Source organism: Eubalaena glacialis, chromosome 4 (assembly GCF_028564815.1).
Source record: "Eubalaena glacialis isolate mEubGla1 chromosome 4, mEubGla1.1.hap2.+ XY, whole genome shotgun sequence".
NCBI classification, from domain to species: Eukaryota; Metazoa; Chordata; class Mammalia; order Artiodactyla; family Balaenidae; genus Eubalaena; species Eubalaena glacialis.
In genome coordinates, this window is record NC_083719.1 from 77,409,478 (window position 1) to 77,429,659 (window position 20,182).

The 20,182-nt window shown below is 36.3% G+C and overlaps 2 protein-coding genes across 4 annotated transcripts in view; one reads left to right on the forward strand and one right to left on the reverse strand.

Moving 5' to 3' along the window:
* Positions 1-20,182, reverse strand: part of SKIC3 (SKI3 subunit of superkiller complex) — a 143,874-nt gene that overhangs the window by 106,867 nt on the left and 16,825 nt on the right. The gene's annotated exons all lie outside the window — the stretch shown is intronic.
* ARSK (arylsulfatase family member K) overlaps positions 1-20,182 on the forward strand; it is a 46,242-nt gene that overhangs the window by 21,855 nt on the left and 4,205 nt on the right. For 2 of the 3 annotated variants that reach the window (XM_061189459.1, XM_061189457.1), the window contains exons 4-6: positions 7,034-7,316; positions 10,502-10,673; positions 12,607-12,831. In XM_061189459.1, the coding sequence (XP_061045442.1) occupies positions 7,034-7,316; positions 10,502-10,673; positions 12,607-12,831 (680 nt within the window). The remainder of the gene's footprint in view (positions 1-7,033; positions 7,317-10,501; positions 10,674-12,606; positions 12,832-20,182) is intronic. The other variant, XM_061189456.1, reaches the window with a different exon arrangement.

A 20,182-nucleotide genomic window follows, 5' to 3' on the forward strand; every position in this document is an offset into this window, starting at 1 on the left:
AAAGGAATTTGGATTATCCGTCTAAGAACAGAGGCTATACTTATACTAATCTCAGGAGATGGAACTGGGAATAATTCTGATTCTTTTATTTTTTTATTTTTTTAATTATTTTATTTATTTTTGGCTGTGCTGGGTCTTTGTTGCTGTGCGCGGGCTTTCTGTAATTGCGGCGAGCGAGGGCTACTCTTTGTTGCGGTGCACGGGCTTCTCACTGCGGTGGCTTCTCTTGTTGCAGAGCACAGGCTCTAGGCGCACGGGTTTCAGTAGTTGTGGCTCGCGGGCTCTAGAGCGCAGGCTCAGTAGTTGTGGCTCGCAAGCCTAGTTGCTCTGCAGCATGTGGGATCTTCCCAGACCAGGGTTCGAACTCATGTCCCCTGCATTGGCAGGTGGATTCCCAACCACTGCCCCAGCAGGGAAGCCCAATAATTCTGATTCTAATACAACTTTAAGGACCTCACTTGCAGGAGTTAGGAGAACTTTATCCTGGTTCTCTGTCATTAACATAATTTATGACTTGTTTGTCTCCTCCCTGGGTCTTTTCTCAGCTACATCATTTCCAACCAGAATTTTGACCTGCATGATGCTTTTTGACTCACGCTCCATCTCCTTTTAGTGACTTTCTCTACCTCATAGCTGCATTCTAGGTAATTGCCAGTTACCTGTTTTTCCTTTCCAAATTCAAATTCTGTAAACAAGGATGATAGGCCCAACACATATTTCATCCCAGACTCCATCATAATCACTGACCAGGTTAAGGACCCAAGGATCTGGTCCTTAGGTCGGGTGCCCACCCCTGGCCAGTGGACAGGATAGGAGAAGAGTTAAATCCTACACAGTGTGGTCATCTGGGTCACCTCTTCGGCAAGGGCTATGGACATGGTAACATATTCAATGCAGTGACTATTTGGTTAATTACTAATGAAAGATTTACTGAGGGATGATCGACCCACTTTATCTTTCAGATATAATGACATTTTGTCCAGGTTGTATTTTCTGTATAATACTGAAAAGCAAAAGCTTACAAAAAATTTTAAATGTTAGAGTTGCTTAAGTTGATATACTAATTACTTTAAAAGTGTAAGAAGAATCTTCCCCTTATGTGATGTAAAAGAAGTCAATGTGATCTAAACCATTAGAGTTATAATCATAACCAAACTATTTTATCACAATTGCTTTTTCCTCAAGGTAGCAAATGGGCCTTTATTTTTTAAAGTATAGTAGTAGAAGGAGTTTATGCCTGAGTGCATATGAGGAGGTAGTATCACTTTGGTAGCTAAGGGAGTCACCTCAAGTTCAGCCTAGCACAATGCCTTGTACATGGTAGACATTCAATAACTCCTTCTTGAATTAAATCAAAAAGCCTGCCTTTATTTAAAACCAAACTGCAGCAAATACTCTGTTAAGGGCTACAGTCACTGTCACCTAGAACTCAAAGTTTTAAATATTGATGTTCCAACAGTGATGAATTCACTAGCAGGCTAGGAAATGGCTAAATGGGAGTTCATAACCTGAAGTCCATGAAACCCCTGAGTGCCACCCCACACACTCATGCAAAACAAACCTTTTGTTTGAAATTTATTTACTATTATATAATTTTATAATGTATAATTGCATAAATATATTTACAATAAATATATAATAAAATATAAGACACAGAATGAGTAACTATTATTATTCATTCAATTAAAACAGACTTTTTGTGAGTGATCATATATGTAAAGATAGATGACAGCCTTGTGAGTCCCTTAAAAAACAGTGTGTTTCTCAGCTTTGAGAGAAGAACATTTAATGGGAATGAATATGGATTCCATTTTCTCTTACCGAATTTATCAGGCCGATAGTGAAATTTGCAAGGGCATGATTCAGAACTGTAATTTTTCCATGCAAGAGACTTATCTGAGACACATTAGCTGTTAAAGTCCCATCGAGAACAATGATTCTTTGTGTGAGAGAAAGGGATCCATCTGCACGTAACTCTTAAAGTCTGAGATAGTTGAATTATTTAGTAATCTTAGGAAGCTGAAGGTTTAAGTCGAGGCTCCTAATTCATTTTGAAAGAAAACTGTTTTGTTCTCATCAATTTTAATGTATGATACTTTTTCAAATGTTATCGTCCCTATGTAAATTCACCTGGTGCTACCTGTGAGCTGACTGTCTCCAATACTGCAGCAGTGGAGTTTGGCACATTGGCACCGAAAACCCACACAGCAATGGCATAGATACAAATTTATTCAATAATTAGTTGCTAGTATGTTAGTTTTATATGCCATTTATATTAGGAGATTTTGCTTTTAAAAAGAATAAAATTTCTGATTGCTGGATAGTGCATTTAGCCATCACCTTATTTTCTGGAATTGATCCAAGGTAGAATAATTCTCCTCTTCATGGGCTACTGTGGAAGCTATTTTAATGATCTTCTCTAAAAACTGAGGCTTTTTTGCATAAAAATTCTTACACTGTTATGTGGAGTGGTGCATCTCAAAATGTAATATGCATGCAGATCACCTGGGCGTCTTATTAAATGCCCTTTCCAATTCAGTGGGTCTGGGATGGGGCTCTAGATTCTGCATATTTAACAAGCTCTCAGGTGATGCTGATGCTGCTTGAAATAGCAAAGATATAAGGAACTGGACCTCAGAGGGAGGTAAGACAAGGTATAGCCAATTGTGAATGCCTTTATCAGAAACATGTGGTTACTTTTGTGTCCCTTTGAGAAGAGAAGCCTCTCTTACGTTTCTACAAAGAGGTAAAGTAAACCTTGGACCACTTAGGAGGGGCACTTAGTATATATGCACAAAATGACACATTGAATCCTAAGTTTATAGAGAACAATTTCCTTTGAGATAGGTGTACTCCACATCCAAGCTCCCACCTGAGGCTTCGTTACACTGGTCTCTGCCACTGTACACTCATGAGAGCATGAGAGTGAAAAAGGCAAAAAATGATGTCTTACTATCTTTATGACAATAGTTTTGACCTTGTGGACCTCCTGAAAGCCTCTTGGGGACCTCCCAGAGATCCCTGAGCCACACTTTGAGAAATGCTGGCATATAGGAAACTATACAGTGTATGTTTGTGTCTATTTGCAAGTAACAGGGTAAATTTATAATGAGAGGAGCCAATGAATCAAAGTATCTAAACCACAGGTAGTTTTGGTTCCTCCCCATTAATACAAGCCCTTGTTTATTGTCCTGATTGAAACCGTACTCTTAATATTTCAGACAAAGTACATAGAAATGGAATGGAAAGAAATTTATTCAAAATACCCCTGTGACCAACTAATTAGAAAGTTTATATTTGGAGGAGTTTATATAGCAAGTAATGGTGGGTAGGGGGTAGGGGGAGACAACACTGAACAGTAATACAAAGTAGGTCTAAGCACATGGTCAAAAGATAATGTTTCCTGGTGCAACAGTTTGACCTGGTTAAAAAGGGATGGAGACATTGGTTGTTTAGTAGAGAGAATTATAATTTTAAGTTATCTTTCTGTCACAGTAATTGTCATCGACTATGAGGTTGCATATTCACATTCTCTTTCCCTATTTTCCTCATTAGTGTTACTGGCCAGGAGAAATTTGGGCTGGGAAAAGGGACTTCGAGCCGAGAATTGCAGCTCCTGGAGCACCTATTGCTTATACTGTGTACACTTAACAATGGCCCAGGAGGATTGGGTTGGCCCAGGGAGTAGTGAGAGTAGAACAGAGAATCATCATTGATTATAACTATTAATATGTATTGAATATCTAAAAAGTGCTAAATGTTTTTGTTTTTTTTTTAAAGTATTTATTTATTTATTTATGGCTGTGTTGGGTCTTCGTTTCTGTGCGAGGGCTTTCTCTAGCTGTGGCGAGCGGGGGCCACTCTTCATCGCGGTGCGCGGGCCTCTCACCATCGCGGCCTCTCTTGTTGCAGAGCACAGGCTCCAGACGCACAGGCTCAGCAATTGTGGCTCACGGGCCCAGCCGCTCCGCAGCACGTGGGATCTTCCCAGACCAGGGCTCGAACCCGTGTCCCCTGCATTGGCAGGCAGATTCTCAACCACTGTGCCACCAGGGAAGCCCCTAAATGTTTTTAAGTTATAAAGAAGTAAATTGTTATTTTATACTTAGGCACAATGCTTGAACATGGGTCAGCTAACCAAAGTATTACCCTCTTGATCAGCTAGCTTACTCAAGATTCTTGGGATAGCCAGAAAGAGTTAAAAGGGAAAATTATGAGAGGGACCTTTACCTTCAACCATAATCCTGTCTCTGCTGCCCTAGTAATGCTGAAAGCATTTGTTATACTCTACTTCACTACCAGCAGTTATAGGAATCATGCCAAAAGCCCACACACTCAGGAATAGACAAAAGAAGATGCCACTAAGAAAGAAGGGTAAATCACATGTTATTTAGTAAGAGGGCAAAAGTGAAACTAAGTTTGAAATTAGCCATAATGGTAAGACCAGGCCAAAATTAAGTTGATTTGAGCCTTTTTATCCTTAAGGGAACCAACCTGGGCTAAAAGAATATCAGAAACAAAGAATTTAAAAAAAAAAGGAAAGGGGCATAACCTTGCCAGAAAGATTAAATGAAATCACACTTACTCATTGCTGTGGCAAAAGATGGTAATCTGGGTTCAATAGAGCCATCTTTCAAGGCAAGATCTTTCCTTGAGATGTTCTAGACTCACTCATGACTGCATTGTAAGGTCAACTGAGTAGTTTGGTTAGCACAGTCAGAACAATAGTCTATACCTGAGTTAATCCAAAGCCTGGTAAAGGCTCTGATCACCTATTAGGGTTTCTGCACGCAATTCCATTGCGTGGGGTGGTTTCCACACACTACCAACTCTCTGGACACCAACTGGATGTCCTACATTTCAACTCAACTCCACAGGTTAAGGGCTCAGTCCTACAAGACTGCCCTCACTCCCCACTTCAGACGCAAATCACAAGTCCAGGTTGTCACCTAATGATTCTGACCGACCAGCTATAAAATCAGAGGGTCCCATGACCTCTTCCTTGGGTTCAATTAATTTGCTAGAGTGGCTCACAGAACTCAGTGAAACATTTCACTTACTAGACTACCAGTTTATTATAAAAGGCTATAACTCAGGAACAGCCAAATGGAAGAGATGCATGGGGAAAGGGCACGATGCTTCCATACCATCACCTAAGGTGGTGCCACTCTCCCACCCCTCCCCAGTCGGCTCCTTTTCTGGGTTTTATAGAGGCTTCATTAAGCAGGCATAATTGATTAAATCATTGACCACTGGTGATTGAACTCAATTTCCATTCCCTCTCCAGCCTCCTCCTTCCCTGGAGATCAGTGGGGTGGGACTAAAAATTTCAGCCCTCTAATCTCTCCTTTGGTTCTGGCAACCAGCCCAAAAGTAACCTCATTAACGTAACAAAAGACACCTTTGTGTCCTTCACTTAGAAAATCTGAGGATTTTAGGAACTCTGGACCAGAATCAGGGAAGAAGACCAAATGTATATTTTTTATTATAAATCACAATATCACACCAGACAACTAGTTAGGTTGTATTACAAGCTTTCTTTTAATTTTCTTGCTTCCTGCAATAATTTCTCAGCTATATTTTCCCACATAACACTTCTTTGTTGAAAAGAAAGCACTTTGGTTCCTAAACATCCTGTGTGAATCTCAGTAACCTATTTCTGCTTATCACAAAATCCTAGAGCTCTTCGGCAAGTACTGCTGGTGTGATAAACCCCTAGCATCTCACTCCTCTGCAGTAGCTCCGATAATAGCCACATGTAGTTCTCTCATTCAGCAGTGACTTAAGCAAAATTTACATTGTTTGGTAGTATGATAAATTTTACAAAACTTACGATTTTAGGATTTTCTATTTGCTAGATAGAATTAATTAAAATCTGTTAGACGCAATTCTGCTGAGATTCTAGTTTTCATTGTTTTTATCAAAATATATTGAATATCTACTATGAAAAATTATATTTTTATTATGGTTGCTTAAATTTATTTACCTGTCTTCAAAAGGCAGATAAAAGTTCTACTTAGTTCATCTATAAGCCATTAGTCATTTTGTGTGGTTTGAAATTTCCCTTATATGGAGTATTATGTTTTAATATAAAATAGTCTTTATTTTCACATGGGTATCTGAATTTTTTAAGCTCTTTTCTTAATTGATAGGGCACTTCAGAGGTGTTTGCCTCAACCAAAAGACAAAAACAGGCTTCTTAGAAATGTCCAAGAGTTCTTCCTAAACAATTATGCCAACTAAAAATACTTACATAATATGGGGATATATGTATATGTACAGCTGATTCACTGTGTTATACATCAGAAACTAACACAACATTGTAAAGCAATTATACTCCAATAAAGATATTAAAAGAAATACATACATTCATTGAGAAAAAGTAGTAGTACTACTACATACTTATGAAGCAGTGAGATAAAATATTTAGAGAAATTTAATTGATCAAATCATTTAGCTTTTAAATTACCAGCTAAAGAAAATATATCTAGAAATTTGCATCACCATTAGCTTAGCTTAAATCATAGTCAAAATTGTTCTTAAAATGAGAAAAGATATAGCTGGAAACAATGTAAAACCTGAGACTTCAGAAACACGTAAGGTACACATGCGAGGTAAGATTTTTCTAAATATAAAGACAGCGATAGGAAGAAATTATTGTAGCTTTGGTTAGAAATACTATCTCTCTTATTCTGACAGAAAAAAAGACAAAATGCTAAAAAAATTCAAAAGAAATACTAGGAATTTGAAATATTTATTTTACTAAATATTTTATTACAAGAAAAAAGTAACCTTTGTAAATAATCTTAGTTTTAAAGAACACATAAGTGAATATTTGATTCTTGTTTTTTTTTTTCTTGGTTTTTGAATTTGCAATGCTCAGTACCTTAATGAGATCTAGTATAGTCAGTCTGAACATTTACATGACCGAGTCTAAATATTGTTTTCCATATTGCTCTCTTATATTTATGCTTAGTCAGTTTTTAAAACTTTTTAAATAACTTACAGTATACCTGTCTTTTTGCCCCCTCAGCAATCGTGTGGAAGCCTGGACAAGAGATGTTGCTTTCTTACTCAGACAAGAAGGCCGGCCTATGGTTAACCTTGTCCCTAAAAAGACTAAAGTAAGAGTGATGGAAGGGGACTGGAAGAATACAGATAGAGCAGTAAATTGGTTAAGACAGGAAGCAGTTAATTACACTCAACCATTTGTTCTGTACTTGGGATTAAATTTGCCACACCCATATCCTTCACCATCTTCAGGAGAAAATTTTGGATCTTCAACATTTCACACATCTCTTTATTGGCTTAAAAAAGTAGGTATACTGTGTGGGCTCAGAAGTAAAAGCTAACATTTTATCTGTATATTATTGGTGGTTGCTCACTGTTTCTTTTATTATCATTTTTAAAGAAAAATTTGAAAATTGCATAGTCACATTAAATCAAACTTGACCAATAACTGGTTGATGACAGAAACTAAAGGGACAATTTTACAAAAATATAATGTGTTAAAACTCAGAACCTACTTCTAAGTTGAATACATTTGCATATAATATGTCTATTAAAAAAAAAAAACTAAACTAAAAGATATTCTCTTAGGAGTCCAGGCAGTCCTCACTTTGCATGCTTCAGGAGCGTAAAAATGACTGTGCAAGCTGAAACTGTATAAAGAGATCTTAATCATCAATTGGGAAAATGACCGTTTTTCTAGAACTCTAAAAACATTTGTCAAAACATTAAAAACTCTTCTTTTGGGTTATAAATGTATAGGGAAATGACAAAATAGTAAAACTAATGTTTATTTAATGCACTGTAATTGAAAACACTAGAAACATTAAGAATTAAAGTGTTTTGATTTTTTTGTAAAAAAAGAAGAATCAAGAATAGTTTGAACAGTGCTTGCCTTCTCATTGTGTAACTTAAGATACAGAGCAAGCATCTTCTCTATGTCTCAAGAAATTGTCATATTCCTTTCTAAATTTGGATCACCTTCCAACATTTTACCCTTTGCACTTTCAATGTCATAATATTTCTGAGAGTTCCTATAATGTGAAGATTTTTGCTAGTGTCACTTCCTCTAGGACATGTTCATCCTTTTCTTCATAACAACCTTCCTCACTTATATCAATATTTTCACTAAGTTCCTCTGGCTGTATATCTTGAGTGTATCAAATGGTGGCAGTGTCAGCATTCCCAGGTCAGCTATTTTTTCTATAACTCCAGTTAACATTTGATTCAGGGACTTCCCTGGGGGTCCAGCGGTCAAGACTTCACATTCCAATGCAGGGCGTGTCAAGACTTCGCATTCCAACGCAGGGCGTGTCAAGACTTCGCATTCCAATGCAGGGCGTGCGGGTTTGATCCCTGGTCAGGGAGCTAAGATCCCACATGCCTTGCGGCCAAGAAACCAAAACATAAAACAGAAGCAATATAATAACAAATTCAATAAAGACTTTTAAAATGGTCCACATCAAAAAAATCCTTAAAAAAATTTTTGATTCAAATTTTACTTCCAGTGTTATCGCTTTTTATTTCTTAACTGTATGTTCATCTTTGTTGATCAATTTCCTCTTTTGAGTATCCATTTTTATATCACATGGATTTATCACTGGGAGACAAGGAGGCAGCATACCTACACACTTTGCAGTCTGTTTATGTACTAAATAAAAGATGTGCAGTGATCAAACACAGACAAACTTTGAAAGAAATGACATAATTAATCACTGACTGTGATACACATATGTAATCTACATAGTGATGTATAGACTAAAGAACTAGCAGCATATGAATGTGAAAGTTTGTACTTTATGCAATAACTCACAGTTAATATACCTGGGTAATGATGACAAATTTATATGATAATAGAGCAGTCAGAGTCAGGCATACAAACTGGAGTCGAGCAGCCATTGAGGATCTGGTCTCAGACACGTCTCTGCACCACTGAAAACCTGAACTTTCTCTGAACTGTACCAGGCCCAGGGACACCACCAGCTGTATTCAGAACAACACCTGCCAGCTGCAGCCTTACAGTCTCAAGGTTTCCCCTTGTAACTATGCAAACATTTCAGACCCCAAACAACCTAAGCATCCTTACTTCTCATCAACTCCAATTCTAATTCTTGATAAACAACTCATGTAACTAACTGTGGCCTTGCAGCTTTTTGCCTTTATAAGCCTCTCCCGTTGTGTAGTCCTATGGAACACTGCAAAGTGCTTCTTGAATCTATGTCTCTTGAGCTTCAGTCCTAACAAACCCCATATAAACACATTTTTATTTCAATCAGGTCTCCATTTCTGAAATTTTGGTTAACAGTAATTAAAATCTGAACCCTGTTGTTGGGGAACTGGTGCTATTTAACTAAGCTGTGGTAACTGATATCCGTGCATACCTGAACCATGCAAAGCGAGGACTGCCTGTGTTTTGAAATGTGTCACCTTAAATCAAATTTAAGTTACTTTAAAACCTCTATCCAGAAACACTATGTAGTGCACCCTATTTTAAAGGAAACAATGTCGAAGTTTTAGATACTTCATGTCTTCTTAAAAAGTTCCTTATTTACAAAACAGAAGTAGAGTCGCAGATATAGAAAACAAACTTATGGTTACCAGGGGGTAAGTGGGGGAGGGATAAATTGGGAGATTGGGATTGACATATACACACTACTGTATATAAAATAGATAACTAATAAGGACCTACTGTATAGCGTAGGGAACTCTACTCAATACTCTGTAATGGCCTATATGGAAAAATAATCTAAAAAAAGAGTGTATATATGTATATGTATAACTGATTCACTTTGCTGTACAGCAGAAACTAACAACATTGTAAATCAACTATACTCCAATAAAAATTTTAAAATATAAATAAATTAAATTAAAAGTTCCAGCTGGCTCTATCTTAAAAAACTTGTCAGGAGTCAGTACTAGCCTAATGAAATGAGTCGAATAATTTAAGTAGATATTTGAGTTTATTAAAGCTACATGACTAGAAGATACGTATGACTTAAGTCTAGTCTTAATGGTTTTCACCAAAACTGTAAGCATTTATATGTATTAAAAAGTTGTATTTGTTTTTAACAAACATTTGGCTATCTCACTAGATATTGGCATTTTTACTAGTGAACTACTGGGAAAAAGGAGTCTAGATTCTTAGGTTATTGATTCTGAAGTTTTGAATTGATCACACAACTATATTAAAGTGCTTAGACACTTATGGATTAGAAAACTGTCTAATATAGCTCATGCTTTTCATTGACATATATAATCTTTAAAATAATTTCACAACTGTCTTACTATATACACAGATATTGATATATACCTTTTGTTGTTACTGGGGATACTAACAATCTGTTCCTAATTTATGTATTTGATTTACTATTTTCTTTACATAATTCACAACCATGCTTTTCTACTAGCCTAAGTAATTAAACTTTGTCTAGTTTACCATATATTCTTGTTGGAAGGGAGGAATATTACAACTTTGTTTTTCTCCCCTTTTTAGGTGTCCTATGATGCCATCAAAATCCCAAAGTGGTCACCTCTGTCAGAAATGCACCCTATAGATTATTACTCTTCTTATACCAAAAACTGCACTGGGAAGTTTACAGAAAAAGAAATTAAGGATATTAGAGCATTTTATTACGCTATGTGTGCTGAGACAGATGCTATGCTTGGTAAGTGGTACAATTAAAAAGCAATCACATGAGGAAAAAGTATAATATTTTTCCAACAAACTGTGATTATGCTGGTTGGTGACTTGTATAAACATCCTCAGAAAATTTCTTGCAACAGTTGCTGAGATACTTCAGACTTAGAATTATAAGATTCCTGACACATATAAAAATTGGATAATTTGCATTATTAATAGTAGAATAAAAGTCTTTTCTATCTTAATTATTCATAAATTAACAGATACTTAAATTTGCTCATATATGTGTAAAAAAAAAGGTCATAGAAAACTATCATCTGTTGGAAACAAAACGTTTTGCTGGATTTAATCAGGAATCAGTATTCAGCCAAACACAGTTAATTTTAAGGCAACTTGGGTTCTAGGAGATGAAACAGATGAGATGTAGAACCTTGTGACTTCTCCCAGACATGTAATAAGTGAAAAACAAATCCATTCTCCGTAGGCCATTTAGAGCAAGGCTTAACTAAAGCTGAAATCAGTTCCCCTGTGTACATTGATCCAGAATTATATTGAACTAGGGAGTTAGGATTGTGAAAGGTAAAGGTCTAGGGGGTAGCTGAAGGTGCTGAACTTGCTCAAGAATTAGACAGTGGGAAGCTGTGGGAAAGTTTTAAGCTGGGGTGTGACATGATCAGATATTTTAGAAAGATAGCCACCAGAGTGGTACAAGGGATATTATGAAGGGGAAAGAGGAGTGGAGGCAAGAAAACTAATTAGGAAGCAATTACAGTTGTCCATCTGAAAGACCCTGATGCCCTGATGGTCTGAACTCCGTAAATAACTCCTGAGCTGTGGGTCTCAAATCTGACTGGACCTCAGGATCACCTGTGGGTTTTGTGGGTTTTTTTTTTTTTTTTAATAATACAGACTCCTGTAGGCCAGATTCAGAAACTGCCAAAGTAGAGATGATGCTTCTCTCTGGACTGTGCCTTACTGTGTTCTCTTAATTGCAATGAGGAGGAAGTTTCACGTCACTTAGAGAGAGGGAGTGGTCAGAGAAATTTTACTGCCCAAGAATATGCCAAATCACATTCATATACCATCTGTACTGCTTCCAGCTCTTTTTCAAAGGTAGGATTTCCATAACACTCAGCCAACTTCATGGGCATGATCTGGTGACTGGGAATTTGAGAGAAAGGGTAGCAGGAGGAGGAGTTCTGACCCCTTTTATCACCTCCCGCTGGGCAGGAATTGTGGGTCGATGGTGATAGCAGTCCTTTCATGAGGCATGCACAGTGCTGACATCCAGGCTTGTCTTTCCTTTCTCATTTGAGTCACTGGGGGTAATGTTTTCCCCCACTGTCTGATAGAAACATAGAAAGCAAGCCAGCATGATCTCCAAATAAAGAAACTTATCCTATGGGTATTGTATTTTCTCCTTCCTCTCTCTAGTCCATCCACTGAGAAGCAGGCACATGAATTCTGGCATAAGTTACTCAAGAACAGTAGATAGGGCTTCCCTGGTGGCTCGGTGGTTAAGAATCCGCCTGCCAATGCAGCGGACACAGTTCGAGCCCTGATCCAGGAAGATCCCACATGCCTTGGGGCAACTAAGCCCGGGCACCACAACTACTGAGCCTGCGCTCTAGAGCCCCGAGCCACAGCTACTGAGCCTGCATACCTACAGCCAGTGCTCTGCAAGAAGATAAGCCTCCACAATAAGAAGCCCGCGCACCGCAACAAAGAGTAGCCCCCTGTCGCCGCAACTAGAGAAAGCCCACGCACAGCAACGAAGACCCAACGCAGCCTAAATAAATACATAAATTTATTAAAAAAAAAAAAGAACAGTAGATAACATTCAGATGTTAAGAAGCATCCTGACAAACTCTTAGAGGGTAGAGTTGTTATGAACTTATTATGATAGAATAAAACATGAGCTAAAAGCTAATTAAGATTTACCTTGATTTATATTACAGGTGAAATTATTTTGGCTCTTCACCAGTTAGATCTTCTTCAGAAAACTATTGTCATATACACCTCAGACCACGGTGAGCTGGCCATGGAACATCGTCAGTTTTATAAAATGAGTATGTACGAAGCTAGCGCCCATGTCCCACTCTTGATCATGGGACCGGGAATTAAGACCAACCTACAAGTATCAAATGTGGTTTCTCTTGTGGATATTTACCCTACTATGCTTGGTAAGTAATGCAATTCTGTAAATATTTATTTGTAATAATGCTGGAAAATGAATAAGCAAAATAGTCAGAGGCCCTGCTGACTTGTTAATAAACCTTGACCAGCTCATTTAACTGAGTCAAATCCATATCTGAAAAATGAGGATAATATTTCTCGGGTTCCTTTGGCCTTCACTTACTCTAGTCATTTTTCCTTCAAAAGATTCAAAACCAGGATATGACAATAAAGTAAGCCACATATGATATTCAGGTCTATAACTTTATAGATGTGATTTCTGTATCATTTGATTCTCTACCACCACCTATCTAAAATATAAGCATTTCCCTTCTGGATTATTTCATCCACTTTGAAACTACTAATTTTTTTACAATGTTACAAATGTCCCTTAATGTTGATGCTATGAACATATTTCTCCCCAGAATATTTAGATTGTTCTGTACTATTTATTTTACTAGCTTCTAATGTCTATTAGCATAACCATAGGTCTAGAACAGCAACATCTTGATATGGGTAGTTAGCAGTTTTTGTTAAAGATACAAGAATAAAGCCATCGTAAATTCAGAAGTTATATAGAACTGTTTCTATCTAATTTAGCAGAGTACTTTAAATTCAGTAACATTTAAATTCAATAACATCTAAATACTCTGTTTTAAGGCACCATAAATTGCAAAAAGTACCATCAGTTTATAGATTTTGGTGAAAGAAAAAGCTAACACAGCATAAGACATATGTGTTTAATATGTATATATCAAAATGCAAAACAAACATGTATCTGGAAATTAAAGAAATAAGAAAGTTCTTTTTATCTCCTTTTTTCTGCTACAAAGTCTTTCCCTTCATTTAACTAAAGACTATTACAGGGTCTTAAATTTCTTTACAGTTAATTTAAATCAGTGCCTGGAATTCCCCGGCAGTCCAGTGGTTAGGACTCCGAGCTCTCACTGCTGAGGACCTAGGTTCAATCCCTGGTTGGGGAACTAAGATTCCACAAGCTGCGCGGCCAAAAAAAAAAATGAGTGCCCTCCTTTTGTCTTTTATTTCACATCTCTTGTATATTTGAGCACACTTCTTTGTTGTTCTTTTGCCTGATGTATATTTTTAATCTCTTCAGTTTCTTACTCATCATTTGCTGGTTCCCCTTTGTCCCAAAGCAATTATCACACAGCCATGTCTCTGCCACTTTCTGGCTCTATCAATTTCCAGGCAATCCCTATTACTTTTCCTCATTTCTGGTTTTTTTTTTTTCTTTTTTTTTTAAACTTTTTATTTTACATTGGAGTATAGTTGATTAACAATGTTGTGTTAGTTTCCGGTGTACAACAAAGTGATTCAGTTATACATATACATGTATCTATTCTTTTTCAAATTCTTTTCCCATTTAGGTTATTATAGACTATTGAGCAGAGTTCCCTGTGCTATACAGTAAGTCCTTGTTGGTTATCCATTTTAAATATAGCAGTGTATACGTGTTGATCTCAAACTCCCTAACTATCCCTCCCCTCACCTCATTTCTGTTTTTATAAGAAACGTATGTGCAATTATGTATATTTTAAGTGTCTCTCTTATTATCATCTTTGTAGCTTTATCAGTTTATGCTTCTTTTACAGTGGCATTTCTTTACAGTTTCCTCCCTTAGTTTTTCCTCATATAGAACTTCCCCTACCCCATTTCCAAATTTGCATAACTTTTTATCCTTGTTCTGTTTTCTTGAGGTACACTGATCAGAACTGCAAAAGATTATTAAAGGTTGGGATGATCTCAGTTTTCCCTCAATATATTTCATAGTGATATTTGGCATTTTGTTTGTCTTTTTGACTGTAGCAGCTAAATAGTCCAGTATCTGTCTGCAGTGAGTTCTAGTCTATTCCTAGTCATTCTGTCACTTTATATGTTAGTTGATTAATATGCACTGTTTAAATCATTTTTCTTTGCATATTGTTTTATATTTGCCTATAATGCAAATTTTCTTCTCTACAGTCTTGATACACCATTATCATTACTTGCCATTTCACACATCCTAAAAGTTAAAAGTCATCTGCATGGGAGGGAGGGAGATGCAAGAGGGAAGAGATATGGCAACATATGTATATGTGTAACTGATTCACTTTGTTGTAAAGCAGAAGCTAGCACACCATTGTAAAGCAATTATACTTCAATAAAGATGTTTAAAAAAAAAAAAAAGTCATCTGCAAACTGGAAGATTTCACAATGTATATATCTTAACAGATTATATAAGAAAATATTAAATAAAGTTGTTTGGAATGAGGGAATTTTCATTTATCCACATAGAGGGACACCTGCCTGTCCCTGCCTAGTTTATGTTACTTGACAATTAGCACTTCTTTAGCCAAACAAAGCATTCCCAGAAACCCCTTTGCATTCCTTCCCCGCTCTTCTGGAAATTATGTAGGTTCTCTGAAATTGTAGATTTTTTTCCTATAATTTGTCAATTATTACAATTTTTAAAAACTCATAGTTCTACATAGATTTTTTGTTTTGTTTTTATCTTTTACTGTTTGGTAATAGAGTCCTTCTGAGTCACATTTCCCAGCAGAACATGTTTTATTAACAGCATTTTGATCATGTGTTGATTAGACCTGCCCAACTAAAGTAAGTAAAGCCAAAAATCAGTGTCTCTCCAGTTCTAAACTGGAAATTAACATTTCAAGGCTTAATATGTTTCATAACGAACATTTTTATTATGAAAAGGGAAAAGTTACATTTATATGATTGGCGGAGGAGAGTAAAGAGAATATCTATGCATGGATCTTTATATAAAACACTGAAACATCCTATTAACCAGATGTTAACCAGAGATAAGGTAGAAAAAGAATGATGCAAGGGGGTTTCAACAAGAACCTTATGCTGGAGCCAGGAAACAGCACTGTAACATTATTTATCTAAAATTAACCTTTTACAAGTGATAAAGGGTTAATATTAATAGAACTCTCACAAATCTATAAGAGAAAGAGACATACCCTATTAACAAATTGACCAAAATATATAAATATGCAATTCACAACAGAAGACACACAAATGGCCAAGATATTTTCAGAGCTTCAAACTCAGTAGTCAGAAAAATATTAAAATAAGAAGATACCATTTTTCTTTCACACATAGAGTTTGCAAAGATTTTTAAACAGCAGAAAAGCTTATATTGGAAATAGGCCTTCTCATATTCTGCTGCTGGGAGTATAAACTGGCACAGATTTCCTGGAGGCAAATGTGGCATTACATTCCAAATTACTTAGAAATATGCATACATTTTGACCTAGAAAATTCCAATTTTAGAAATTAACCTATAGGTATACAAAAAGATTTATCTCCATGGATATTATTGTATTATTATGTTATATTAAAGAATGAGAAACAGTATGAGTATCTAGTAGTAATGAACTGGGTAAAAAATAGTCAATTTTGTTTTAAAAAGTGAAATGATACATGGAAATGGCTCCCATGTATTATTGAAAAGAAAATGTAGGCTCTAAAACCGTATAAAATTTTTTTGTTTTGGTTTGGTTTGTTGTTTATTGAGATAAGGTATCTATCTAATTTATTGTCCAGATCAGCACATTTTTTAGAGTAAAAGGATACTATTAACAATTACACCAAGGACTTCCCTGGTGGCTCAGGGGTCAAGAATCCACCTGCCAATGCAGGAGACACGGGTTCGAGCCCTGGTCCGGGAAGATCCCCCATGCCGTGGAGCAACTAAGCCCGCGAGCCACAACTACTGAGCCCGCGTGCCACAGCTACTGAAGCCCGTGCGTCTAGAGCCCGTGCTCCGCAGCAAGAGAAGCCACCACAATGAGAAGCATGCGCACTGCAACGAAGAGTAGCCCCTGCTCACCGCAACTAGAGAAAGCCTGCATGCAGCAACGAAGACCCAACACAGCCAAAAATAAATAAATAAATAAATAAACTTAAACAAACAAAAAACTCCCAGATATTTCTTTAAAAAAAAAACCAAAAAACAATCACACCAGGATTAGCATAAACTGAGTCTGTTGCCTTGTTGAACAGCCTTACCAGTCAATAAGGCAAAGATAATTCTGATGGTCTATGTTTAATCTGATGTTTAATTCAACCTTGTAAAATGAAATTACTTAGTGCTAGAAGGGTTTAAAGCTATCAATACTTTCAGTAGTGATTAATAAGTCTAAAATTTGACCGTGGGACAGTGTATTCTATTTTTCCTAAGCTTAATAAACAGATTTTGATAAAGTATCTATGAAGGACTTCTTATTTTGTGATTCTTCTAACCAACTAGGAGCTTAAAATAGATATGAAATATAATCTATTCTTAGAATTCCAAAGGTCCTTTCTTTATTACCTTAGCCACAGCTGTATTGTTTTGTAAGAATCCAATTTATACACAAGAGTATGCGATTAAATTTCTCAGATCAAAGCCTCAAGCCAGACTTCCTCTTCCCTTCCATTCTATGGACCTTAGAAATGTATAAAAGATGGTGATTCAAAAAACCTTAAATAGAAAGATATTAAATAGGAAAAACCAACTGGGATTCCTGTTTTAATAAACCTACCTTACTATAAAGAGCTTGTTGAGATTTAAGATGGTACAATGCATTTATTAAAAGGTCTGAATTTACAAATAGTTTTTAAAGGTATTTTAGAAGAGTGATTATTTTCTATAAAATGATATTTTATGATAAAGTAGGAAGAGTATTCTTAGTCTATGTATCTTTGTAGGTCCTATCACATTATCATTTTCTAGTACTGGTAGAAGAGTGCCATTTTATGAATAGGAATTCTTTATACTATTAAAGTTGATATCATTATTGCATAGATTATTCTTTAAAAATTGCTCCCCAACCTGTGATAAACCATAATGGGAAAGAATATGAAAAAGAATGTGTGTGTGTATATATATATTATATATATATATGAATCACTTTGCCATACAGCAGAAATTAGCACAACACTATAAGTCAACTATACTTCAATAAAGTAAATTTAAAAAAAATTACTCCCCAAAATATTTTCTTCTCTAACAATCTAGTATCAACATCTTTTAGCTCAGTTAGAAATAAAGGTAATCTCATTTTTAAATTAAAATTGTTTGGACTTTCTCTTTTAAACTTCTTATTTTCAGGTGAATTTTTTTCATTTAATAGTTGGCCTTTTTTGTAAAACACCTAACTTCTTTTCACATAAAGGATAAATCCAGAATTTTTTTGAATTGTGAAAATGTAATTGTATAAAAATGCAGTTGTGTTTAAAAGAATGCTTCATTGCTAGTGATTTACATTGCAAAACCCTCCTTATCACAGGATCTTAGTGGAGGGTTGGGAGGGTCATTCTACATAGACTATTTTGTTTTTATTGGCTGAAAAATATCGTGAAGTTGAATAACTACAGTAAAGCAAGACTTGTGGAGCAGTATTGAAGAGTCCAGACATCCTGGAGTCAAGACTGCCTAAATTCAAATCCCTCCTTCAGTATTTACCAACTGTATACCCTTGGGCCAGTAACTTAACATCTCTGGTCTTCAGTTTTCTTATCAATAAAATAGAAATAATAGTGGCTATTCCATAGCTTAGAACAATGACTGGAACATGGTAAACAATTAAATGTTAGATATCATTATCATTAATATTTTTTATTCTTCTTAGGTATGCCCTAAAAAATGTACATAGCTTGCATCATTGCCATACCAGGCTAATCCCTTATCTACCCATATACTCGGGAAGAAATATAAGCTTATCTTTCTTCAGGAGACCATCACAAATATCCAGGTCTGCATTTTTACCCATTTGATTACTGTTTTAAATTTAAGTCACTTTATTAAGAATCATGCAGTTACTACTAATATTTGCTTCTACTGCCAAGAATGATGAAACTTGCTTAACATGGAATTCGAACGATAGATTTTCCAGAAGAAAAAAACATGAAAAATGGTTTTAAACAAAGATCAAAGAGCTTTCTGAAAAGCAGTTTAAGCTGAAGTGCTTTTAAGGAAATAATTGATAAACATATGAAAAAATGAATACACAGTTTCCCAAAGCACAGAAAATTTAATAAATATTATATACATATTTATTAAATACTGTGGATATTTGACAAGGATTTTATTCTTCAACATCAATTTACAAAGGTACATTATTCTACTGATCCTAGACAGGAAACAAGTCACATTATCACTTGCCTGAACTCCTGCAATAGCTTCCTAATTCTTTCCTTCTGCCCGTACTCACTTTTAGTCAATTCACCATACAGTAGTTACTGTCAAACCATGTCACGATTCTGCTCAAAATCACTTAGAGTAAAATCAAGAATCTCTAATTGAGGCTGGGAGTCCAACATGATCTCCTCCCCTATCCAACACATCTTGTAGAATTTTACCCCTCACTTACTCTGCTCCAGCCATGCTGGACTCCTTTGTGTTTGGGGAATGCTTCCTGCTTCAGGGTGTTTACATTTGCTATTCCCTGGGAGAATGCCCTTCCTCCCCATGTCCAGATATCTATTGAGCTCATCTAGCCCTTTCTCAGGTCTCTGTTTATGTCACCTCATCAGAGAGGCCTTCCCTGACCACACTATATAACACAGCACATAAACACATACCTGCCATCGTTCTCTATTCCCCTGATCCTGCTTTATTTTTCTTCACTGCACTTATCACCATCTGACATATTTGTCTGTCTCCCCACATTAGAAGGTAAGCTCCAAGAGTCTGAGAGAGATTATCTGCTTCGTTCACTGTTGTTGCCCTACACCTGGAACAGCACCTAGTTTGTTAGATGCTGGGTTTTTTTTTTTTTTTGAGTAAAAAAAAATTAATACTTAGATGGACTCATCCTAGTTTAATACTGACTTCTCATATAAACAAACACAGCAGAATTATTTAAATTTTCTTAGTCTAACAAGCTTCTTTAGGAAAATTAGGCTAAGAACAGATCTGAAATAAGGTATTTCTAAGTATTAAAGGTGATTAAACTGCTGAATACAGGAACTTCCCAGTCATGGGTATCTGCCAGTTGGTCCCTGCTTCCCAGCCATCTTCAAAGCCCTCTTCTCTCCCTTCCTCTGCCTCGTAGTGGTGCCCCCCGACGGCTGACACACAGACCAGCCCGACCCAGCCTATTCCCTGGCTACTTTCTCTCCTTACAGTAAGTAGCCTACTGTCTTGTAGCTCAATTACTTTCGTCTTGGGCCATCTTTTTCTCTTGTGCACATCCTCTTTAACATCTTTGCTCCTTCTTCTTCTTTTGTTTTTAACCAGTTATCTCTGAAATATTTCTCTTTCTTTCTTTCCTTCCTTCACTTGTTCTTTCACTCTTTCTCAAAAAAGTCCCTGATGATGATTGGTTGGCAGAAGATTAGTACTTGTAA